At 35.6% G+C, this 26,322-nt stretch overlaps 1 protein-coding gene across 2 annotated transcripts; it reads left to right on the top strand.

Annotated features, from left to right (window-relative positions):
* Window positions 1–861: 861 nt before the first annotated feature.
* On the top strand, window positions 862–26,322 carry LOC148303784 (putative divalent cation/proton antiporter TMEM165). 2 transcript variants are annotated; one of them, XM_088269407.1, is made up of 7 exons: window positions 862–1,013; window positions 4,968–5,075; window positions 19,390–19,573; window positions 21,658–21,833; window positions 22,355–22,528; window positions 23,482–23,587; window positions 24,271–25,646. In XM_088269407.1, exons 2-7 carry the CDS (start codon window positions 4,974–4,976, stop codon window positions 24,342–24,344), a joined length of 816 nt encoding a protein of 271 aa, XP_088125533.1. In that variant the 5' UTR covers window positions 862–1,013; window positions 4,968–4,973; the 3' UTR covers window positions 24,345–25,646. The 2 variants fall into 2 exon arrangements, with proteins under 2 accessions (XP_088125533.1, XP_088125532.1); XM_088269406.1 differs by lacking the exons at window positions 862–1,013; window positions 4,968–5,075 and adding an exon at window positions 14,016–14,557 and having other exon boundaries at window positions 24,271–26,322.

Here is a 26,322-nt window from a genome sequence, read left to right as displayed (position 1 = left end):
TTGAAAATGGCATCTGCACATTGATTATCCCAGCGTGGGGCTGGAGAAGATTTTGCTCGGTTACTTTTATATGAATAATTGTGGTGGCTGAAGAGATAATGTGCGATTTTAGGATCTCGTAACATTTTGTAGCACTCTCTCTCGGAGTTGGCATTTCCTTTACCCTGTTTTCTACCAATTTTCCCTCTAATTGACACCCTCAGTGATATACCTCGGTCAACGTAAGCCACCAGGAAAACGGTTCAGATTACATTGTTTGTGACTGAACATGAAACCGATAATGAAATGATAGTGATCACTCCCGAGAGGGTCTTTCAAGGTTTTCTAGTGAAGCGTTGGTACAATTCCAGCGCTGGAGTTTACCACCACATTAAAGTCACCACTGTATTAGTCTATAGAAAAACCTACCTAGTACACCAATCAATTTCTTATTCTTCTTCAAACCCTTATCCGCACTCGATGGTGCATAGGCCACTGCATCATATAAACGCAGTGTTATCTTGATCGTTAATACACAAAGGAAAGGTGATCAGCCCTCCGCTTCAGGTACCAGTCCAGGGTAATATTGAATAAATATTAGCGTGAAAAAAATCACTTACATTTATCAAACCCCCCCCCCCCCTGAGAATTGAACCTTGGATCTCCAATACGGTAGCCAAACGTTATGACTATTACGCTACGTAGGCAGACAATCAATTTAGGAATGGAATAATAAAAAAAAATCATCTACATGTTTTATTGTAAGTTCACATGCATTTTTTTATTATTATTATATATAAACGCGTACTTAGTAGGTACTTAACATACGTGCTTACAACGCACAAGAAAGTGTCGGCCACAGATTATATATGAGAAAATGCCGGCATACGTCATCTGTCGTCATCAATGTCAATTTTTGACAAGATGCGCCGCGCAGTGATATTAGAATTTTAGTTTTAGTGTTTCATTTAATTGCAAATGGTTACAAGTTAACGTTCGCCACGTACAAAGTTTCTAATTTGTCAATAATTCCAGTGAGTATACTTTGTCACACATATAAACGTCAACCCAAATAATGAATATTCGTCGAATGTTTTCGTGAAAGTTTGTTAAAAAATCGTATTGATTTGAAAAAATATAATTATTTCGTGGGATTTTCGATGAATTATAAATGAAAATTATTAGTATACGTGTTATATATCTTATAATCCCGCGTGTTAAGTATAACCTTGACACATAAAACATAAAATATCGTATTTACATTGCACTTGTTACAACCGTTACAGATTAATTATTCGCTCTGGTCGTTAAAATAAAAAAATAAAAATAGGATCCGGATTATATTTGAATTCTTCAAATGGTTGTCACTTGAAGAATTGCAATATCACTCATTAAATTGTCACAATTCACAGACTTTATACAAATTAACCTTTTGTTTTTTTGTCGTCCAAAAACTGAAGCACCTTGACACAAAATTTAAAAGCGAACTGATAAATGATCGATTATTAAATCGATAACATTAGTTACTAATTTTATTGAGATTGACAGTTGTGTGTGGATATAATTGGGAGTGGATCGATTGACCGGTAATTTCCGTATATCTTATTTGTTTATCTTATCTGACTAATGTTAAATGTTTACTTTTTGGAATGCATTTAAGTCATTGACATTGACTTAATCCTTAATCAATTATATATTTCATGAACGACATATTTGTTTAACAATAGACTGAACTTCCCTTTTACACAATTTGAAATATCTTCTTTGGAATGATTGACATTATAATGATGAAATGGAAAGATTGATAAAGACATAGAAAGGAGAGTGAATGCTGGGAACAAAGTGAATGGTGCACTGAAATCAGTTATAGCAAATAAAAACCTATCAGCAGAAGCTAAACTGGCAGTGCACAACGGAGTCCTGGTTCCAACTCTAATGTATGGAAGTGAAACATGGAGTTGGCAAAAGAAGGATGAAAGTAGACTGAATGCAGTCAAAATGCGATCTCTCAGAAGAATGTGTGACAAAACGATGTATGATAGATGTGCCAATAGTGAAAAAAGGAAGGAATGCAAAGCTGAGATAAGCATTATCGATAAAATTAAGAAAGGTGTGTTGAGATGGTTTGGACATGTAGAACATGTAGTGAGGAAAGAACGCTAAAACAAATTTATGAGGCAAATGTTTGTGGGAAAAGAAGCAGAGGAAGACCGAGAAAAACATGGCACGATCAGGTATGCCAAATACTTGAAAGTGGTCAGGTTAGGAGTCCTAACAATCGGCGGGTATGTATGAGGAGATGCATGAACGTGGAAGAGGCGAAGAATGTTTGCAAGGACAGAGTGGTGTGGCGCTCTATTCTCTCTGCCTACCCCTGCGGGGAAGCGGCGTGATGGTTAGTTAGTTAGTTTGTTAGAAATATCTTCTTCTTCATCTTGTTGTAGGCCATGTGGCCTGTTTTAAAGAGGGATTAGCCTCCTGCGATGTCAATTCCCAGCTTCAATCGAGTAGCTGACGGAAGAGCCTCGAAGCAATTTGTGGATTTCATATACCCTACATAGCTAGTGGATACGGTTTAAGAAAATGAAACAGTAACTAGATAAAAGAAAATATTTATTTCTAATTTTAATTTTACTTGCTGAATTTTACTATTTATTAACCTTTTCTTCCTGGTGATATGTATTTACTACAATTCGACTCTAATAACGAGAATATTGATATAAAATATAGTAGATACAGGCTCAGAATTTTTTGTATTTCTTCGTAATGCACATAATTACGTATTATATAAAAGTATCATAATAAAAAGCTATTCATGAATAGGAACACATGAGATGTCTTAATAATAATAATTTTTCAGAATTTGCGGACCACATCTTATCTAATAATCATTCGTTCAATTTTGAAGATGGGATAAAATTTTTGCATTGTAATAACAGAACTAGCCAAATTAATAATTTAGAGGTGTTAGAAATAAAAAAAGCGGTTAAACAAAAATTAAATATAATTAATAACCAAATAAACATTAGCCAAAGTCCCATTTTTAACATTTTTCCCATAAAATCAAACCCAACCTAAACAGAGTTATCCCCTTCCTTGCTCTCACCCCTCCTTAAAACAACATTACCCCCACCCCTACCCTTTTGAAACACAACAACTTGTTCACTGTTTATTTTTATATATATATTTAGTTATAAATGTAACCCTGAAGAGGGCAACAGGTTGTTGCCGAAACTAGTTGGTAAAATATAAATGTGAGTGGATCAGAATACAAAGTATTTTTATTTCTCGAAATAATTTATCAAGATGATCCACAAAGTTAATGCTTTCAATATTCAAAACATAAAAAGCTATTCATTTACAGCAACGTAAATAAATAATTTGTGAAAAAATCAGGGATATAATCACTAATCAACAAACGTTTTTCAGTGTATGTGCGTGTGCCGTGCTTTGCGTACACACGCACGCGGCTTGCTGTTTCCTCCGATCTCCTTTTAGCTGTGCGCAAGTCGTCCTTCAGTGTGGTCGTGCCACTACGCCAGCTATGGCGACGACTTGCGATGAATTTTTTTCTCGTTTTCAAAAACTTACCAGAGCTAACATTAAAACATTGTTACATTTCAACTTTTAAGAATATTCACATTTATAAATCATTTTTTCATATGGTGTACAAAATACATATCACCGTTGCATGTGGAAGTTTTAGGCACCGTAAGGAAAAGGTGAAAATCATTCCGCATTTTTATTATTAACACCAGAATAATGAGGCGGAATGCATTGAAACACGTGTCTCAATGGATTTTAAGAAACAGGAGTATTTAGCAAGTCAAATTTTTATTGAAAACGGATAGATATCACCACAAAGTGGCTGGCGAATCAATTGACGACATTAAAATATTGGTTTAAAAAGTCTTGAAATCAAAATATGAATTTTTAATTAATGTTTTACTTAATGATTAAAGAAAACACTTCGTTTTTTACCACTTGAGTTTTATTATAGACTACATGTTTCGGAAGTTAAACTTCCATCATTCAGGTCTGTATAATAACATAATAAAACTATAATAAAACTCAAGTGGTAAAAAACGAAGTGTTTTCTTTAATCATTGTAACATGTCTTACCACAAAGTTAATGCCGAAACAATAAATAAAATGTTTTACTTAGTAAATATGTACCACTATTTCTTAAAATCTACTGTAATCTCAAAATCTACTGTAAAATCTACTGAAATAGTGGTATTTACCAAGGAAAACATTAATTTAAAATAGATAGATTTTACCACAAAGTGACAGCCGAATCAATTAACGATAAAATATTAATCTTTTCATAAGAATGTACCTCCTTGAATTCTTAGGGATAAAAGTAGTTTGGATTTAATTTGCGTAATAGTATAAGCTTATCATTAAATAATATCTAAAATAATCAACAGGTTTTATTAAAACGTAAAATATATCTACTTGCAGTAAAAATAAATAGTTGTCATTAAAAAAAATCATCAGGGAATCATAAGTTACGATAAGGATATGACGTTATTGCATGAATTTTAATCAAGATTAACAAAATATTTCATCTCAGATATTGAGATAAGATAAGCATTTTTTTTAATAGCCATTATTGGGTTTTTATAATAATGATGACTAATAAAATGTTTTTTACCGATTTTTTTTAACAAGTGGTTTATTGCAATTATTATAACAGCCTTCCTTTGAAGGCTCTTCCTAAACAAACTGTCAAACGAATTAAGGCTACTTTTGGTGTATTCAAAACATACTAAAGTATGAATTTTTAGAGGACATTATTATTATATTTAGTAAAAACAACAGGGTAAAGTTTTTAAATTTTTTTTTATTGTAATTGCTGCGAATAGAACCAAATAATTAACACTATTTATCAGTATTTTATTAACGATATTGTTTCATATGTGTGACGTCTATTTGTTATAATTTTTAAACACTTTATAATTATAATATACATATATTTATTCCAGAACAAAATGGAGAAGAAATCTCTGGCGGTGTTGGTGTTAGTGGGTGTTCTCTCGCTGGCATCACGCACGCATACATCCAAGCTACCTGAGGAGGCTTCTCCGACCACAGTAAGTGAAGTCATGTCACATCTCCTTACCGGATTCTGTATTCTTTATACTTATACTCTAGCCAAAACTGCTAGAGTTGATTGTGACGCATTATGTTTAACTGCAATTCTATTTGTGAATGCGATGAGACGTCATCACAATATGTCCATCGTTCAGTGTGGATATCGCTCACTCCTTTCAAGAACGTCATAAATCAAAAAACTTGATTTTTCAGGAGAGAGTTTTTAAAGTTTAAAAATATAATACAATGTATTAAAAATAAATATCAAGCCACTTATTGAACTTTTTACTGTGCAACTGATCTTTTTAGGTAAAACCTGAAGTTTTTTACTCCATTTGAAAAATATTTAGTTTATTTAAAAAAATATTAAACAATACCTTTTCTTCAAAATGCGAAAACAACACTTTCTGCCCTGTAGCAGGTAAATATTAAGTTAAAAATATGCCGCTTTTGCTGGGATATAGTTCATTTTCTGGGCATTCCGAAAATATGCACAACTGAAAATTGACGATTTTTGATTTATGACGTTCTTGAAAGGAGTGAGCGATATGTCAAATTTTTTTAAAAGAAAGACTTATATTTTTATTTTTTATTTATTCGGGAATTGTACAGCTTTACATTTAGTAAAAGTATATAATAAAAAATGGTTACATTCATAAAAAAAGAAAGCCAATTAATTACACAATTCCACATTTATGTTATAATATTCATTCAAACCCTTATCCGCACCCCAATGGTGCATAGGGCACTGCATCATATAAATGCAGTGTTATCTTGATCGTTAACACATGAAGGAAAGGTGATCAGCCCTCCGCTTCCGGTACCAGTCCAAGGTAATATTGAATAAATATAAGGGTGAAAAAATCACTTATATTTATTTGATCCCCCCTGGGAATCGAACCCGGGACCTCCAGTACGGTAGCCGAGCGTGCTGACCATTACACTACGGAGGCGGACCTAAGTATGTTATAATAACAACGATCAAAAACATCACTAGATAAAAAATAAAATAAAAAAAGAGTTGGAGTGTGTGTGTGGGAGGAAGGGAGTAAAAGGGCAAGGGTATGGTATGATTTTGCAGGAAGGAGGAGGGAAGGACAGGAATTAATGAGAGTGGCTGGAAGTAAGTTGGAGTAATTGGAAACAACGTGTGAAAGCAGGTATGCAGTTGACAAAAATTAATGACGCAATAGGGCATTCAGATCTTTCAGATTTAGTGGTAATAAAAAGCTTCTTTACATCTCACCAATAGATGTCTCTAGTGAAGTTCTAGTGATTCATGAACAAGGTTTCTAAATTGGTTCATATATATAGAACTTCCAAGAATTTGAGTAGTGTGGTTGTCAATAATGGGTAGAATTGGTGAATGTTACACGTGTGTAAGGTGATCACTTAAACCAGCCTATGACGGTCGTAAGCCCCGTAAATGCCCAGACTTCCATATTCTTCTTCATCTTTGATGAGATATCAAAAAATAATATGAAAATAACTCCTGTAATTGGAGATAATCCAGATTTTGTGAACAAGTATTTGGACACACTCAAAATGTTGTGTCTTATTTAGAGAATATGACAAGACGAATAAGACATTAAATTGACTATTTGACAAATCTTGATTGATATAAGATATTGAATCCTTTGTGTGTATTGTATTGTTTCTAGGGATCAACCTCATTCATTTATTATTTTACTTTAAACACTCAGTATCATTTTTCAGGTTTATAAACTGAATAGTAGATCCTCGTACATAATTACATATACATGGCAAGGAAATTTTTCTTATGCAAATAATAAATATGAAAAAACCTGTTTTTGGGTTTATTCTTTTAACTAAATAATAAATTTTTGCTTTATCATTATTTAGACAGTTGAATAATGATTTCAGCAAACATGAATAATAATCTGAGTATCCAGTTCCAAGAAATTACGTTTCAAATTTTGGATGCCCCTAAATCGTACTTCTATCTGTGATAGTCACATAACAGACACATTTGCCAGCAGTATTCAAGGGTTTGATAACTAGGATTTCTTCTTCTTACCCTTATCCGCACCCAATGGTGCATAGGGCACTGCATCGTAGCGATGCAGTGTTATCTTGATCGTAAATTGCATGAAGGCAAGGTGATCAGCCCTGCGCTTCTTGTATCAGTCCAGGGTGATATTAAATAAATATGAGAGTGAAAATTGGCCATATTTATTTTGACCCTCCTGGGAATCGAACCCGGGACCTCTAGCACGGTAGCCAAACGCGCTGACCACTGCGCTACGGAGGTGGACGATTAGGACGAACTAGGATTTAGGTATAAAGAATTTATATATCCGAGAAATTGGATGCAAAACGATTTTTAAAATATTGCATATTGCAATGAGTAGGGTAGGGTAGATATGGGTGGTCAAATTAAATAACGACTTTTAAGATGGTGAGGAGGTGACTAGATGAAGGCCTATCCGCACAGCAGCTGGGAAATGATTCCTAAGTATTATATAGTCCCCACCTTCTTAGGATTGCCTACACCACTGGTTCGCAGTGTTGCCAATCTCTATCTGGTCTACTTCCTCCGGACCTACTTTCGAGTCGCCACAACTTCTTTAAAATAATTTGTAACATAATTCGGTTTATGGAATCAGTCATTCGAAGCTAATCACATCAATCAGTGCACAAATTCGGTTACATATTGCCTATTTGTAGCTCCTAATATATTTGACATAAAAAATTGAGCTGGAAAGAAATATAACAGAGAAAATGTAATGAATACCATCTCAATGAAGTAACCGAAGAAGTTACAGTTACTTATTAGTTACATCTCTAGATTACGGTCATGGATTTGATCTATTCAGTTAAGCTAAATCAATATTTTTCATTCATATTATCTATTTGCTCCATATGGCAAACACATCTTAAAACACCCTTTTTATTTTTGCTCAAATAACCGTGTTCCAACGTATGAAAAATAATGAAATTCATACACATCTTTTTGCTAAAAACTGCTATGTGATGCATGCGTTTTTCTGCACCATTCTGTGCTAACCCTTATTGCGTACACGCAAGAGAAAAAATATCTGTGCCAAAAATATTTAAAGCATACCAGATACTCATCCGGAAAAAACAGAAAGAGAGGACGCGATAGTGAAAAAGTACATCAGTTCCATCCTAAATGCACCTATTATGGCAAAATTATTTAAGGTATGAATACCATAAACATTGTTTTCATAACTATGTAGAAAAAACTATGTTGTCCGCCTCCGTAGTGTAATGGTCAGCACGCTCGGCTACCATTCTGGAGGTCCCGGGTTCGATTCCCAAGGGGGGTAAAATAAATATAAGTGATTTATTCACTGTCATATTTATTCAATATTACCCTGGACTGGTACCTGTAGCGGAGGACTGATCACCTTTCCTTCATGTGTAAACGATCAAGATAACACTGCGTTTATATGACGCAGTGCCCCATGCACCATTGGGGTGCGGATAAGGGTTTTATTATTATTATATTATGTAGAAAAAAGGTGATTTTTTTGTCCATTTTTCGGAAAATAATCTGAGAGTAAGGTGGTTAATTGGAGGCTGATATCGGGCATATGTATAGTGTGTTTAGGCATCCTTAGATATTTTGAAATACAGTCAAGTGTATGAATTTTCTTTGATAGCATTTCAGTGAGGATAACCGCATGCGAGAAGAGGCGTCTGATTATTCCGAGATATTTAATGCGGTGAAATTTGTCAAAGTACCAGTTAGAGCGACCACAGTGAGTTTTCTGGTTATAACTACTGCTAGCTAATGTTGATCATCTAGTTTCCAGTTGTCTTGGCATAGAAACCTGAGAACTGTATTTTATATTAATTTACTAGACAGCTTAGAGTGTGTTGAATTCTCCATTATATCCAATAGCTACCTACATACGTGCTTTGTTATAAGATAGGTGTTGTACAAGTCGTCAGAGTAGAATCGCTTGGAACCAAGTCATCGAAGAAGCTGAGTTGGGAGAGTTGAGTTTTTTTAGAAATCTTTGAAAGACCCTTCCGTATATCTTCTTCTATTTGTACCCTGCTAGGTCCCACAAATGTTGGCGATCACTCTGGCAAAGGCTTCGCAGTCCTGTGCCATCTGGACCTCCTCCACTCTTCCCCTCTTATCCTGGTTCAATCACAAATTTTGCCCAGCAACGATTCCATATATAAAAAGTAAATTCCATTTAACACATTGTTGTAGGGCGGTTTTTTCATCAACCCCGACCCTAATTATGCTCAGACAGTCTGCCGCCCGAACCTCAGTTTACTGATCACAAGTAACCGCAAACCCAATTCCATCTGTACAATATTTTTTGGCAATGATTATACTGTTTTCTGTTTTTTGTATCACACATAATACCTAAGTGTAGGGCATCACAGTTTGACAAACCATGTCACCTCCCTTCGGGGAGGGAAGGGGGGGCAACTTTTCTTACTTACGGGGTAAATTTAATTAGTAGATTTCTGTGTATATTTTCTTAAAAGTACTGATATGCAGGTGGGTTAAAGCGACTATGATGCCGCACGAAAATCTCTGCATCGAAGAAAGTATGATTGTTTTTAAAGGTCATTTGCTTTTTAAACAGTATCTACCTTCAAAACGTCACCATATAAAAATGTTGGTTTTGTGCGACGTTGCCATAGATTTTATTCATATACGCTGGAACTCAAATCCATAATTCACATGGTCATAATTCACGATTTTTAATATATGACGTTGTTGAAAGGAGTGAGCGATGCGTCCTATATTTAAAATAAAAAACTTAAATTAATGGACAATCCAAAAATAGATCTCTGCCAGTATGTGAGCATGATTAATAGCTTTAAAACTTTGTGTAAAAATACTTTTCACGGAAACGCTAACATAATTATGTATCTCCATAAATTATCTTTAAACACACAAGTTACTTAGGAATCTGTTTTACCGATTAGAGATAAGAGACATCTATTGATATTGTGCCGCAACAAATGCGATTTTATTATTGAACCTGTTATAAAGGTGTAAAATTCATTTCACTTTTGTTTACATTTGAAAATTCTTCATTCTCATTAAGGTTTTTCAAAGACTGCGCAAATTAATTTTTAAGATATATTATGGATGTCTTAACTAGGACAAAGTAAGGTTTTTTGAGATGGACATCTGCGATTCGACCCACAGTATACTAATCACAAGTAATCGCAAACCATTCCCATCTGTACATTTGTGTGGCATCTCTCGCGCTCTACCAAAAGTTAGCAAATAGAACGCTTATGAGCGTCTCCCGCTCTCTACCAACAGTATATAAAAGACGCTTTTAAGCGTTTCCCGCAAACAATGTGTTAGAGTCATACGAGGGATGGATCAAGAGTCAGGCGTATTCAGAATTGGGTAGTATAAGATGGTCCTCACGAATAGTTTCAGAGGTGCTAGTTTTTGTCATCATTTGGATAATATTTTTTGATATTTATCCAAAAATTAAACAAGGTTTGAATTGGATTGAATTCATGAATATATGATAATATGTGACGCGCGTTTTGTCTTATTAAGACGTTATATCAAACACTCGGCGTTTGATAATGTCTTAATAAGGCGAAATGCGTCACATATTATCATATATATGTAAATAAAAGTAAACCGTATCTGATGTTGGATAGTCTGCCTCTGTAGCGTAATGGTCAGCACGCTCGGCTACCGTTCTGGAGGTCCCAGGTTCGATTCCCAGGGGGGGTCAAATAAATATAAGTGATTTTTTTTACTCTGATATTTATTTAATATCACCCTGGACTGGTACCTGAAGCGGAGGGCTGATCATCTTTCCTTCATGTGTTAACAATCAAGATAACACTGCGTTTATATGCAGTGCCCTATGCACCACCGAATAAGGTTTTGGAGAAGAACAATGGCAGTAGATTATTTATCAGGCCGAGGTACTTGTATTTATAAACGAATAAAATACAGTAAACCCCCCTTTGATGTTGAGATAGGTACTGCGTTATCGGAAGGAACGTTATAAGGGATTAGTGTTTATAAATTGTACCTTAAATTTAAATGACTCATTTTAGTAATTTTATTTTTTTTACGTTTCGACCTGAAGATGGAAACTTAGCTCCCGAAACGTCGTCATAAAATAAACTCAAGTAGTAAAAAAAACAAGTGTTTTCCTTAACCTTTTCCACTCTGATCATTTTTTCTCATAACTGATCAGCTACTCTGATCAAAAAAATGCGACGTTTTTCTACCATTAAAATAAATATTTCGGTTCCCTAATTTTGGGGCACTCTGTCTGGCAATTCGTATGACCATGTTAATTAAGATTAACTGTATTTATCTGAAATATTTTTTGGTAGAATATACTTGGGTGATAAAGAAATCAGTGATTAAAGTTATACCTGCGCCGGGCCAGACATTGTGGCCCACGGAGCTGCCTACTAGAATCATACGGGCCAGAATGTCTGTCCTACAGAGTGGTAAGAGTTAATAATTTATGCTGTTCAAAATGTAAAAATACAATTTAAAACAGTTAACTTTTATAACGTTCTGCATGTATAGCTATAACTCCAATAACGCGGTACCTATCTCAATGTTATAGGGGGGTTTGCTGTACATATGCACTTTGAAGGATCTGAGAAAACATTAGCAACCCAATTAAGTTAGATTAGATAATAAATACATTAAGGGCAATCTGTACTGATAATCACTTTGCCCGTATATGTGTGGAGAGCTTTGTAATCATTGATTTGATACAATCATAACAGGACAATTAAAAGGCTAAATGCTCTATGCGTTTAATAGAGAAAATTGCTATCTATTTTAGTTTTTTTCGTGATGCGTAATAAACCATTTTTTTGAGGTCAAGGGATCTTGCATCCCTTATGTCACTGCGACCATATTTGTTCTATTGTGACCTCCCTCTGTATTACAGCTCACTGCCAAGACCTACGTGAGTCATGTAACTCACGACCTGTCTCGGTGGTAGCAGCTTCACCTTCTCGGAGTCCAGTAGTGGTCCTCCAAGGATGTGACTTGGTTTGCGAGCGAGTGCGTCACAATTGTAGAGATTGTGGATTGGCGTTTCGTTATCCTCCATACAAAATCTGCATACTGGGGAGTCATGAAGTCCAATTTTTGTCATGTGTTTCCTCAGTCTGCAGTGTCCTGTCAAGGTCCTGGTTAGGATCCTTATTTGTTTTTTGTTAACCTTTAGAGCTTCTGTGGTGAATTTCCGCGAGTACCCTGTGATCAGTTCCTTTGCGTGTTTCATCCCTGAGCTGTTGGACCAGATCTCTTGGCTCTTGTCCATGCCCATAATAAACCATTTACAACTACTTTTAATGAAGGATACATGCATGTATTCTTGATTGTTTAAAAGCGTCTTTTTCATACTGTTGGTAGAGAGCGGGAGATGCTTACAAGCGTTCTATTTGCTTACTATTGGTAGAGCGAGAGACGCCTGCAAACATTGTACGGGCGGGAATTGGGTTTGCTGTTACTTGTGATTTACTAATCGACGACACTAATCAGTGTACTTATTCTCCTTCTAACCCTTATCCGCACCAAATGGTGAATAGGACACTGCATCGTATTGTTGCAGTGTTATCTTGATGGTTACTTACATGAAGGCAAGGTGATCACTCCTGCGTTTCAGGGTAGTATTAAATAAATATTAGAGTTTGAAATCATTAATATTTATTTATTGATGTACTAATTATGGTAATATTATGTACTAATTAGGGTCGGGGAAAAAACCGCCTGACAACAATGTGTTAACACTGTAAAATTCTTCCAAACGCATCTGGGTAATGTCAGTCTGATGTCAGCTGTAGTGCTGTCTCCACTGGAGAATAGAACGCCACACCAATCTGTAATTGCACACAGTCTTTGCCTCTTTCGCATTCATGCAACTTCTCATACATAAACGCCGATCATTCTGACTGCTGGTCTGACCACTTTTGAGTGTTTGAAATACTTGAACATGCCATGCTTTCCTCGGTCTTCCTCTGCTTCTATTGCCAACCACATTTGTCTCATAATTTTTTCAAACTATCCTTTTTTCACTCGTTTGATACACATGCCCAAACCATCTCAATTACTATTATTATTATTTATTTATTTATTATTTGCTATGTAAAAACAATAATTGCATAACTAACTTTTTGTTCGCCTCCGAAGTATAATGGTCAGCACGCTCGGCTACCGTTCTGAGGGTCCCGGGTTCGATTCCCAGGGGGGGTAAAATAAAAATAAGTGATTTTTTCACTGTACTATTTATTCAACTGGTACCTGAAGCGGAGGGCTGATCACCTTTCCTTCCTGTGTAAACGATCAAGATAACACTGCGTTTGTATTACGCAGTGCCCTATGCACCATTGGGGTGCGGATAAGGGTTTTATTAATATATTATTATATTTTATCATTCATCGTTCACTTTGTGTAATACCACTTTAAAAAATACTAATTCGTGACTAACGGTTTCGGAATAATCATTTCATCATCAGGTCATTAAAATAAAATTGTTACTATCTGATATTTTCACAAAAATAAAATTTTGAAAGAGAGAAAGAAATTTTATTTTCAAAATTTAATTTTTGTATAAATTTCAGACCGTAACAATTTAATTTTAATGACATGATGATGAAATGACTATTCCGAAACCGGTAGTCATGAATAAGTATTTTTCATAGTGGTATTACACAAAGTGAACGATGAATGATAAGGAGAGTGTTATATTACCATACCACAAAGTTAACAATGCTTTTGATGTACAAGATAAATTGCATAACTACCTACATGAACTGTCATAATGTGTATTTTTAAGTTAAAATTTTAGTAGGCAGGAGATTTTGTTTTGTAGAGTAAGACACGTGGTCTGCTTTATCACGTACATAGATTGCACAAAACTATTTGGACTCTCCGCCATCTTTTTTATCACAAATATTTGATTAAATGTCTCATTCGACGTTGGGCTGTCATCGTGTCAGCACAGGTGGCCATTGCATTGTGTATTGTCGCACGGTCATTTATTTTTTCAATTCAAAAGTGTTCTAAACCAGAGTAGAAAAAGAATTGACCAACTGTCAAAAATCGGAGAAAGTGTCGCCGCTCTATTTATTATATTATATTTAAAAATATAAAAAGGCTTAGTTGATATTTTAGTTAAGTACTCAATGGTGTACTTACTTTCAATAGTTTAAATAGTTTGTCACTGTGTAAATATTTTTCGAGTGTAACCGTTTTTAGTTATTTTTCGAAATGGATGGTGATTTTGTCACGAGATGCAGTTTTATTGTTTAGTTTTGTGATTTTTCTTTAATAAATTAGTGTGCGCACAAACATTGAAGTGTCGAGATGAATTTGGCGGGCGTTTCTCAGTTGAGTAGTACTGCGTTGATGAGCTCGAGTCAGGTGCAAGATGACTACAGTAGTACGTTGGATTTTACGTCGACAACGAGACATGCCGGTTTGCGTGAAAAGCTATTTGGGGCTTTCTTTAAGGTAATAAAGAAATACTCTCTTAACAACATTTTGAGTGTGTCCAAATACTTGTTCACAAAATCTGGATTATCTCCAATTACAGGAGTTATTTTCATATTATTTTATCCAGATTTTGGGTCAAATTATAAGCTTAAATGATAAAAATGAAAATGGTATTTTCTGGCGTTTCTCATGTGTGTGAATGTAATCTAGGATTCCGACCTCACATACTAATATAAGAGCTTCTGCTTAGTAAAAAAGCTTCTTTACATCTCACCAATGTCTCTAATGAAGTTCCAGTGATTCAAGAACAAGGTTTCTAAATTGGTTCATATATATAGAACTTCCAAGAATTTGAGTAGTGTGGTTGTCAATAATGGGTAGAATTGGTGAATGTTACACGTGTGTAAAGTGATCACTTAAACAGCCTATGACGGTCGTCAGCCCCGTAAATGCCCAGACTTCCATATTCCTCTTCATATTTGTCGAGATGTCAAAAAATAATATTAAAAAAAAATATATGTAAAAACTTTCTTTCTTTAGTCCACAACATTTTGGGTATTTCGAAATATAATTAAAAAAAAGATAAATATTTGTGTTCTTATTATTTACAAAAAAAAACCTCATTAGACTATTTCTGTGAGCCTAAGCGGCTCATTATTAGAAATACATATCAAATTGTGGTAGAGTGAGTTCGAACCGAGAAACTCTGACTCAAGAGTTCGCGACACTAACCACGGGACCACAACCCGACACTTGTTCACAAATCTGGATTATCTCCGCTAAGGAGTTATTTTTTTACATTTTTACGAAAGAGCCCCATATCCAGCAGTGAAAGACAGTAGCCAAAAGATGAAAGAAATTAAGAAATGAAGAGTTATGGTAGAATTTCGACACCCTTGTGATAATGTAATGGTTAGTGTGTTTAGCTCCAGTCATGTTGGAGGTCCTGGGTTCGTTTCCCTAACTAACTAACTAACTAACCATCACGTCGCTTCCCCGCAGGGGTAGGCAGAGAGAATAGAGCGCCACACCACTCTGTCCTTGCAAACATTCTTCGCCTCTTCTACGTTCATGCATCTCCTCATACATACCCGCCGATTGTTACGACTCCTAACCTGACCACTTTCAAGTATTTGGCATACCTGATCGTGCCATGTTTTTCTCGGTCTTCCTCTGCTTCTTTTCCCACTAACATTCGCCTCATAAATTCGTTTTACCGTTCTTTCCTCACTCATTGGTTCTACATGTCCAAACCAACTCAACACACCTTTCTTAATTGTATCGATAATTCCCCAGGGGGGTCAAAATAAATGTTAGCAATTTTTCACTCTAATATTTATTCAATATTTACCCAGACTGAAATCTGAAGCGCAGGATTGATCACCTGTCTTCATGTAAGCAACGATCGAAACAACACTGCGTCAATATGATGCAGTGCCCTATGCACCATTGGGTGCGGATAAGGGTCAGAAAAAGAATTGTCCACAACATTTTGGGTGTGTCTAAATACTTCTTCACAAATCTGGATTATCTCTGCTAAGGAGTTGTTTTTTTACTACTACTACTACTACCACCATCACGCCGTTTCACCCAAGGGGTAGGCAGAAATGATGGAACGCCACACTCTTCTGTCTTGATATACACTCCTCGCCTCCTTGACATCCATATATCTAGTCATACAAGCCCTCCGATTACGCAGACTTTTGACACCACCAGATTTTAAGTTGAAAATTTTTAAAATATTTTTTAAAATATTCTTCTTCATCTATGGTGAGATGTCAAAAATAATGTTTGTTTATTACGTGTTTGGTGGCCCGTTTTTCTTTCCACATCTTCTCTATTTTTCCCCTACCTCCGCTAACCAAATAGGTTAACGGGATTTGAGTCTATTTGTAGGTGGGTGAAAAATACCTCTAAACGCTGGTAGATATTACTTTTCAATGTTTTGTAATGTTTTGAAAGTGTACATGCGCAAGTTCTACTTTATCTTGTTTGCCAACAGAACACTTGTCCATAGAAGGAGTAATGAACCTATGATAAATTATATTATTTTTATTAATACTATCTGATACTTCAACAATTGTTGGCACTAGTTTCAATATAATTCCCGTATTTGTAAACTTAACTCATACTGCAAATTATACAAATATAAGTACACGTTTTTATCAGGTGAAGGAAATCAAGAACACTCAACCAAATTTTTTTTCATACTGTGTTTCAAACCTGAAACCATGATTTTAAATTATTTATGCAGCTTATAATTTTACAACATTTTGAGTGTCTAAATACTTATTCTCAAATCTGGATCATCTCCGATTATAGGGGAGTTATTGTTCATATTATTTTTTTGACATCTCATCAAAGATGAAGAAGAACACATGGAAAAGATCTATATCCAATGAGATATTGTTCAACATAGCGGTAGCTCTTCCTACAGGCATAACCATCGGCAGGTTGGTCCTGTGCATAGGAATGTGAAACAATCTATGCCGACGCGGTCCTAGGTAACTATCGGGAACATACAGACCAATGCTCCGGATAATTTCAGAATTATCGAGCATACCGCGCAACAATCATTAAAAATGCGTATTCAAATACATATTCATTCTAGTCTCTAAACCAAGGGTGGCCAACCCGCGGGCCGCCGAGTAAATCACACATTTTATCCTTTGGTGTACACAAAACCACCAAAAGAACATTCTATCGTGCGTAGTTCGTATCATATCCCATATATGGGATTATTTCACTATCCTGACAATTTCAAGACCCATAATGGCGTCAAGTAGTAAAGACGTTGGACTAAAGAAGAGAAGAGTAAGTTCAGAAGAACTGAGAAGTTCTTAAGTCAGATGGACAACATGGCCAACATGCCTGATATGCAGTGATTCTATTTCTATCTTGAAAAAGTATAACATTAAATGGCATTACGAGGCTAAACATGCAAATAAGTTTGAAAGGTACCTAATAAATATGTTATAATATATATACATATGTTGTATATCTTGTTTTCCTTACTCTACTTTTGTATTAAGCCAACAGGCCGATCAATCCGTCAGTGACATACTTTCCTCTGTCCGCAGTTTGCTGCAATGCGTTAGAATCTACGCAAATCAGATTTTTGCTGATAATTTTTATCTGTGATTTCTGGTTGCAATCACAAATTGGTTTAAGGATTTTTAAGTGCGGATCATTGTATCTAGTGAACAGATTAAATGATTAATATGAAGCGATAAAGAAAAGGCGTTTTAATTTATGATATCTCTCTGTTTACCAAAATTTTCGGAGATGCCAAATCACTGATAACAATTATGTAGGCCAGGGACATTTTTTATTAATGCAATGGAGTACTCCGCTTTACTGATTTAATGACAATTATCTTTTTATATAAATAACTAGCTATACCCTGCCATGCGTTGCTATGCCTCGGTCCGGTTAAATGGAAAACAAAGAAAACAGAAAGCACGCATTCCTAATATGTTTAATTTCACAATGCTTGTGGAGCAAATCAACCGAGTCAGGAGTCGAAATAATCGGCGGATTTGTATGAGAAGATGGATGAATGTGGAAGAGACGAAGAATGTTTGCAAAGACAGGGTGGTGTGGCGTTCCAATCTCTTGCCTACCCCTGCGGCAATGGCGCGATGGTTGGTTAGTTAGTTTTTGTGAAGCAATTAAAGTGTTAAAAAATCTATGAAACTGTAATGCAATCGAAAACATTGAAAATGGTGACGGCGTCTGTCAAGTAGCACGCTGTCCGCCATGAGTGATGTTTAGTATTTGTTGCTGTTATGTTCAACAGATGGCGCTGTCATTTCGGTCAATATAGCTGTTTTTACCTGACATAGGTCTGTGCATCTCAGGACTTAATACACTTGTGTAACCTTTACCATCCCACCTATTGTTGAACGTCTTCTTCTTCTTTATAAGCCCTCTATCCTCCACTGCTGGATATAGGCCACTTTCCCTTCTTTCCATTTCACCCAGTCGGATAAAATGAAAAGAAGGAAAAATTAAAAAATTGAATTGTCGTAAGAGACAAACATTCTTTATTGAACATCTATATTGCTTTTTTTATTGCATTATTTCTTCTTCTTCTTCTTCTTTACGAGCCCTCTGACCTCCACTGCTGGATATAGGCCTCTTCCCCTTCTTTCCATTTGCTCCGGCCGGTTGCTGCTTGCAGCCAGTTTCTACCTCCCACAGCGACAATATCGTCAGATCATCTCTTTTGGGGTCACCTCTTTTGCTCTCCCAAGGTCTCCATCGTAGAATTATTGGGGTCCATCTTGTGGGGTCCTGTCTCGCTATATGTCCCGCCCACTGCCATTTGGTGTTTTGCCACTATTTATTGCAAAGTTTTAAATATGGATTGGACCTTTTTCACATGTCGCTCACTCCTTTCAAAAACTTGATTTTTCAGGAGAACGTTTTTAAAGTTTAAAAATATAACACAATGTATTAAAAATAAATATCAAGCCACTTATTGAACTTTTTACTGTGCAACAGATCTTTTTAGGTTAAACCTGAAGGTTTTTAATCCATTTAAAAATATTTAGTATATTTAAAAAAATAATATGGCAATACCTTTTCTTAAAAATGCAAAAACAACATTTTCTGCCCTGTAACGGGTAAATATTAAGTTAAAAATATGCCTCTTTTGCTGGGATATAGTACATTTTCTGGGCATTCCGAAAACATGCACAACTGAAAATTGATGATTTTTGATTTATGACATTCTTGAAAGGAGTGAGCGATGTGGGTAGTAGTAATGAAATGGATTTGAAAGTATGGCCTTTAGTTGAGAAGTTAGTTTGGGTGGAGTGGTTGAATAGTGAGTTTTGTTTGTTCAGCACACGGAGTCGGATGCGAGCTCGGGGTTCATGCAGGCGCTGCTAGCCTCGCTGTCGGTGATCATCGTGAGCGAGCTCGGGGACAAGACCTTCTTCATAGCGGCCATCATGGCCATGCGCCACCCGCGACTCCTCGTCTTCGGCGGAGCCATCTCCGCTCTCACCCTCATGACGGGACTGTCGGGTAAATACACACTATCAATTTTTCATCCATTACACAACAGTGCAGAATAATCAGTATGGTGAATCTAAAAAAAATACCTCCTAGCAATGAGCAAAAGCTGACAAGTTCATGATTTGCCCACACTAGATTATCCCTCTTGTTCCCAACACAGATTTAAATAAAACATTTTTTTTTATTATTTTTTTTATTTATTTTTATTTTATTGGAAGGAAGAACAACAGTTACAACATATCGCTCACTCCTTTCAAGAACGTCATAAATCAAAACTCGTCAATTTCCAGTTGTGCATGTTTTCGGAATGCCCAGAAAATGTACTATATCCCAGCAAAAGCGGCATATTTTTAACTTAATGTTTACCCGCTACAGGGCAGAAAGTGTTGTTTTTGCATTTTGAAGAAAAAGTATTGTTTAAGTATTTTTTGAAATATACTAAATATTTTTCAAATGGAGAAAAAACATTCTGGTTTTACCTAAAAAGATCTGTTGCACAGTGAAAAGTTCAATAAGTGGCTTGATATTCATTTTTAATACATTGTATTATATTGCTAAACTTTAAAAACGTTCTACTGAAAAATCAAGTTTTTTGATTTATGACGTTCTTGAAAGGAGTGAGCGATATATCAAATGCATTGATCATTTACAGACATTATATGATAAATCATATAATGTCATATAATCATATAATATAATGATATGATAAATCAGAATACAAAAAAAAAAATCATGAGTACCAATTACAGTTCTTCACAACTATGCATAAGAAAAGTCTATATATAAGAAGAGATATGAGACAAGGATGGGATAAAGAGAAAAGGAGATGACAGTGATAGGAAAAGAAGTTAGAAGAATCAAAAATCCACTTAATGATAAATAAACCTTGTACCATAGTAAGCAAGGTAAATAATAAATGAAATTCCCATCTAAAAGTATAAAGAGTAAAAAAAACTAACTAACCAATGGTTTTCGTCACGCCGTTTCCTCTGCAGGAGTAAATAAAGAAGAATAGAACACCACATCAATCAGTACTTGCAAATAATCTTTTTCTCTTCCATTCTCATGCATACTCATATGTATATACCCCCTGATTATTCCAATTTCTGACCTGACCACGCCCGAATATTTGAAATACTTGATCATGTCAAGTTTTTCTCGGTCTTCCCCTGCTTTTATTACCAACCACATTCGTCTCATAAATTTGTTTTACTATCCTTTCTTCACTCATTCGATGACATGACCAAATCTTCCCAATGTAGCTTTATTAATTTTATCGATAATGCTTATCTCAGCCTTGTATCCTTGCATTCACGGTGAATCTTTGAGGGATTAATTGTTTCTGATACCTTTGTGTAATATATTCCTTTACTACGCCTTCCCCGCATAATCTCTCGGGAAAGCGAGTCATGACGCCACAAAAATTGTTCAATTATAAGCCATTGTTTATTTTACATTTTAGTAGTCCTAAAAAGGGCCGATGAATTTTGATTTTGGTCCCAGAAAAGGCATGCAAATTTTGATTTCAGCCTTGAAAGATTCCACATATCGCTCACTCCTTTCAACAACGTCATATATCAAAAATTGCCAATTTTCAGTTGTGCATGTTTTCAAAATGCCCAGAAAATGTACTACATCCCAGCAAAAGCGGCATATTTTTAACTTAATATTTACCGGCTACAAGGCAGAAAGTGTTGTTTTTGCATTTTGAAGAAAAGGTATTGTTAAATTATTTTTTCAATATACTAAATAGTTCAATAAGTGGCTTGATATTTACTTTTAATACAATTTATTATTTATTTATTGATTTGGCGTTTAATTTGTAGAACTCCATTTTAATTTATGTATTAATTTTATATCACACATATTTTTTGAGTCTACTAAGTTGTATTTTATTAACAAAAACACATAAAAAATTATACTGTGGTATTTTTACAATTTATTATATTTTTATACTTTTAAAAAAACATTCTCCCGAAAAATCGAGTTTTTTGATTTATGACGTTGTTGAAAGGAGTGAGTGATATCTCATATGCATTTATTAGTCATTTGTTATAGATATTTATGTAATAGTGTTGCTCTTGTGATTGCAGCCGGGTTTGGATGGATCGCGACGCTGGTGCCGCGAGCGTACACGTACTACCTTAGCGCGGCGCTGTTTGCGCTGTTCGGCGTGAAGATGCTCCGGGACGGGTGGCGCATGGACCCCAACGAGGGCCAGGAGGAGCTCGAGGAGGTGCAGCAAGATCTCAGGAAGAGAGATGACCAGGTATATATATGACAGGTCCTCGCCTCTCCAAATGGTCAGTTTTTCATATTCCCTCTTAACCTTCCCCTCCCGGTGATATGTACTATGTATACTACAGCTAATAAAAGCAAAAATGAATTAATAATCATTTTAACACTCTCTTTATCATTCATCGTTCACTTTGTGGTATTATACAAAGTGAACGATGAATGATAAGGAGAGTGTTATATTACCATACCACAGAGTTAACCATGCTTTTAATATACAAAATATATATTCATTTTTACCACACTGGGATTCGAACCCAGGACCTTACGGTTACTAAACCACCTACATACTTCTCTTCTTCTGCTTGGTGTTGGCCTTGTGGCCTGTTTTTAAGAGGGATTAGCCTGCTGCGATGTCGATTCCCAGCTGTCAATCCATCTCTATGGAGGTCTGCCTGGGAGTCTTGTTACATATTACATCTTGTTACACACTTGTTACATATAATCTGCATACTTGTTACATATATATGACCCTTGGCTATGTTTGGTTTGCAGTACGAGAAGGACGCGGCCATGTCGCTGGTGGACCAGGAGGCGGCGCGCACGTCGGGGCGCAAGCGCGCGCTGGGCGCGGCCGTGCGCACCTTCATGCAGGCCGCTTCCATGACCTTCCTGGCCGAGTGGGGCGACCGCTCCCAGCTGGCCACAGTCATCCTCGGGGCCAGAGAGGTCAGTCTCCCAAACCTTCTACACAGTCGCATCTAGATCACTGTTTCCCGGTGACCCCTTTTCCTTATTAACCTGTCTGGGACTAAGGCTGTACATGGTCATCCAAACAAATTCCTCAAAGTAGCATGGGCGTACATGAATGCCCCCGCTTTAACTAAAGCCTGATTATCATACATGATGAAAATAGTAAAGGACATTGGTACCATAAACCAAGCTAGGACACAATGTGCCCAACCGTCTACTAGTGGAACGGAAGGCCTGTTGACGACAGTCAGCAGTCTGCCTTCTTCTGAGGAGTGCAACGTGGTTTCCTCCCAGCAATGAGCAAATGCTGACAAGTTCCTGATTGGCCCACACTAGATTATCCCTCCTGTTCCCAACACAGATTCAAATAAAACATTTTTTTATTAGAAGAAACAAAAATCCACTTAATGATCTATGAATATATACAAAAACTAATGCGTTTCCAACGACAAAACAGTATTGTAGTCCATATATAAAGTTATTGGGAATGCACACCTTACACACGACCGAAACGGTAAAAACTGATTGGGAGTATAATTAAATAATTAAAATATAAACTTGTTTTAAAATCACTTTATATTGTATTATAACTTAATTGTAATGTCTATCGGTTTCAAAGCTAACCGCTTTTCAAGAATGATCAATACTGAATGGGAGTAGTAGACATGTCGAAAATTCTGATGGCAAAATATTTTTTAATTCCTTTGGTATATTGAATTATTGACCACGGTGAAATGACTCCGGATGCCATATCTTTGTGACAAGTAACATTAAGTGCTTGAGGTGATTCTTAGTGGCAATATAGAAGGAAGATATGCCATAAGCAGAAAGTGATGTCTCGGCATTGGAGAGTGGATTGGAAGAGTCCAGAGTCCTTGCCGGATAGTGGAGCGGCTATCTGCGGTTGACCGTTGCGTGTCGTGTTGCAGGACGTGTGGGGGGTGATCCTGGGCGGCGTGGCGGGGCACTCCCTGTGCACGGGGCTCGCCGTGCTCGGGGGCAGGATGGTGGCGCAGAGGATCTCAGTTCGAACAGGTACACCTCTCTTTCACACAAACCTACCCTCTCTTCTCTTTTCTCTCTTAATATACAACAGTATTCATAGCATATATGAATACTGTTATGTAATAAGTTTTCCGCAAACAATGCGTTAAGCGATCACTTAGTATTAATGTATTAAATATAAAATGCAACACTGATTTTTTGAGTCTACTAAGTTGTACAACATTTGTGTCCAAGTGTCCATTAGTGTGTCCAAATACTTGTTCGCAAATCTGGATTATCTCCAATCATAGGAGTTATTTTCATATTATTTTTTGACATCTCATCAAAAAACAAGAAAAATATGGAGGTCTGGGCATTTACAGGGCTAACGTGATTCAATAACAACGATTTGAAATTGGTTCATATATATAGAACTTCCAAGAATTTGAGTAGTGTCAATAATGGGTAGAATTGGTGAATGTTACACGTGTGTAAAGTGATCACTTAAACCAGCCTATGACGGTTTTTACCCTGTAAATGCCCAGACTTCCATATTTTTCTTCATCTTAGATGAGATGTCATAAATTAGATAATAAGTTGTATTTTATTATTTAAAAAAAACACATAAAAATCAATTTTGTGACAATTGTTTCGCCTAGTTATGGCGTTTTCAAACTAACGTCCCTTTGTACACTGTGAACATTAATGTGATCTGTTTTTATTTATTTTTTCAGTTACCCTGATCGGCGGCGTCGTGTTTCTAATATTCGCAGTGAGCGCTTTGTTCATCGACCCCAACGACACATAGGGCTGTGCGATGTCAGCGGGCCGTGCCAACCTCACCTAACCTAACCTAACCTAACCTAACCTAACTGATAAACGGCTCAGGGAAAGAATTCTTCCTAACGACAGAGCAAATTGCTGTAATAATCACAGAGGAATATTTATTTTCAAGTATTAAGGCTATTGGCTAAGAAAAATTTCTATACCTGCTATATTTACGGATAATTTTTTAAGTTTTATCAAACGTGCATAAGAATAGCAAAACATTTATCATATTTTTTTACCTTATGAATTACTGACATCAAATTAAACACACAAACGGGAAGGTATAGTATTGCAAGCAGAAAATGCTATATATTAAATATATATGATTATATGCTTCATTTTCATGTAGATACCCCCTCTGTGTTTAGTATTGCAGTATATACATTCATGGAATGGTGCTTTGGTGGAAAAACAGAAAATATTTAACTAATTAAAGGCAATATTGAACATAAAATTTTTATATGAAATTTTTATATATCTTACAAATTGAGCTTTTGAAGATTTTTAAAATACCAGTTTTATTTGGCATTCTTGTTTATATATGTTGTTTTTTTAAATTGAATAATCATCTTACTAACTATATGACGTTATGACGCTAACTCTATATGATTTTGTCCGCCTCCGTGGCGTAATGGTTAGCGTGTTTAGCTACCGTGCTGGAGATCCCGGGTTCGATTTTAATTTGAAAAAAGTGAATGAAACTCATGCAAAAAGCGAGAGTTTGACTGTATTATTCTGCTTAGAAGCATTATTAATAAATACAGGGTTCAATTTTAAAATACCATAATTTATTTACATAGTATCTCCTATTTATCAACTTAACCTTTTCCGTACGGTGCTAAAAAACTTCCGCGTGCAACTGTGATATGTATTTTGTACACCATATGAAAATGTGATTTAAAAACGGGAAAAATGATGAATTTCTAAATGTTGCTTTATATTGACCATAGTGGAAGTTGAAATGTAACGATTTAATAATGTTAGGTCTGGTAAGTATCTGAAAACTAGAAAAAAATACATCGCAAGTAGCTGCAATAGCTAACATAGCGACACGACCATCGTGTAGAACCATCTGCGCGCTACTGCGTCGCAACTAAACACGCTACAACATGCGCGTATATGCAAAGCACGGCACGCTTGCACACACTGAGAAACGTTTATGTATTTGTGATTTCATCCCCGATTTTTTCACAAATAATTTATTTCCGTCGCTGAAAATCAATAACTTTTTACTATAATACTTTTATGTAATACGTAATTATACTACGGAGGAATACAAAAATTCTGAGCCCGTAACTATTATATTTTATATTGATATTCTCATTTTTAAAGTCGAGTTGTAGTAAATACATATCACCGGGCGGGAAAGGTTAACGAGATGTGTGTCAATCAGAATAAGACTGGAATTTAAATATAAAAATATCAAATGTTATTTTTTAAATCTCTTTAAATTTAGTAAGAATTTTTAATTGTTTTTTCATCAAAATACTTTCTGTTTTTTTATTTTTTTAATATTTCGTAACCAGTTATGAGAGTGCATTTAAACTTTCTGTTTTAAAAAAAGAAGTTTGTTTTGAAAATGTGTTGAAATTGTTTATACATTTAATTTTACTATGTGATATTATATTTTTTCGTAACTATAGAAAAAACATGGTATCTCGACGTGTCCAATGAATGTTGACATTTTTCAAAATAAGGATTTAAAAAAATGTGAAAGCAACATTACTATCAGTTATCAACACATTGTTGTCGGGCGGTATTTTCATCAACCCCGACCCTACTTAGTATACTAATTAGGGTCATATACTAATTACAAGTAACCGCAAACCCGATTCCCGTCTGTACAGTGTTTTTTGACATTTGTCGTATTCTACCAAAAGTAAGCAAATATAATTGATTTATTTAAAAACACAAACGCCCAGAGGGTTTTTACAAGTAAAATTCAAGTTACAGAAAAA

This window comes from Brachycentrus maculatus, unplaced genomic scaffold (genome assembly GCF_059751285.1).
Source record: "Brachycentrus maculatus isolate JH-2025_06_01 unplaced genomic scaffold, ASM5975128v1 h1tg000349l, whole genome shotgun sequence".
Classification (NCBI taxonomy): Eukaryota; Metazoa; Arthropoda; class Insecta; order Trichoptera; family Brachycentridae; genus Brachycentrus; species Brachycentrus maculatus.
This window is presented reverse-complemented; position numbering and strand designations above follow the sequence as displayed.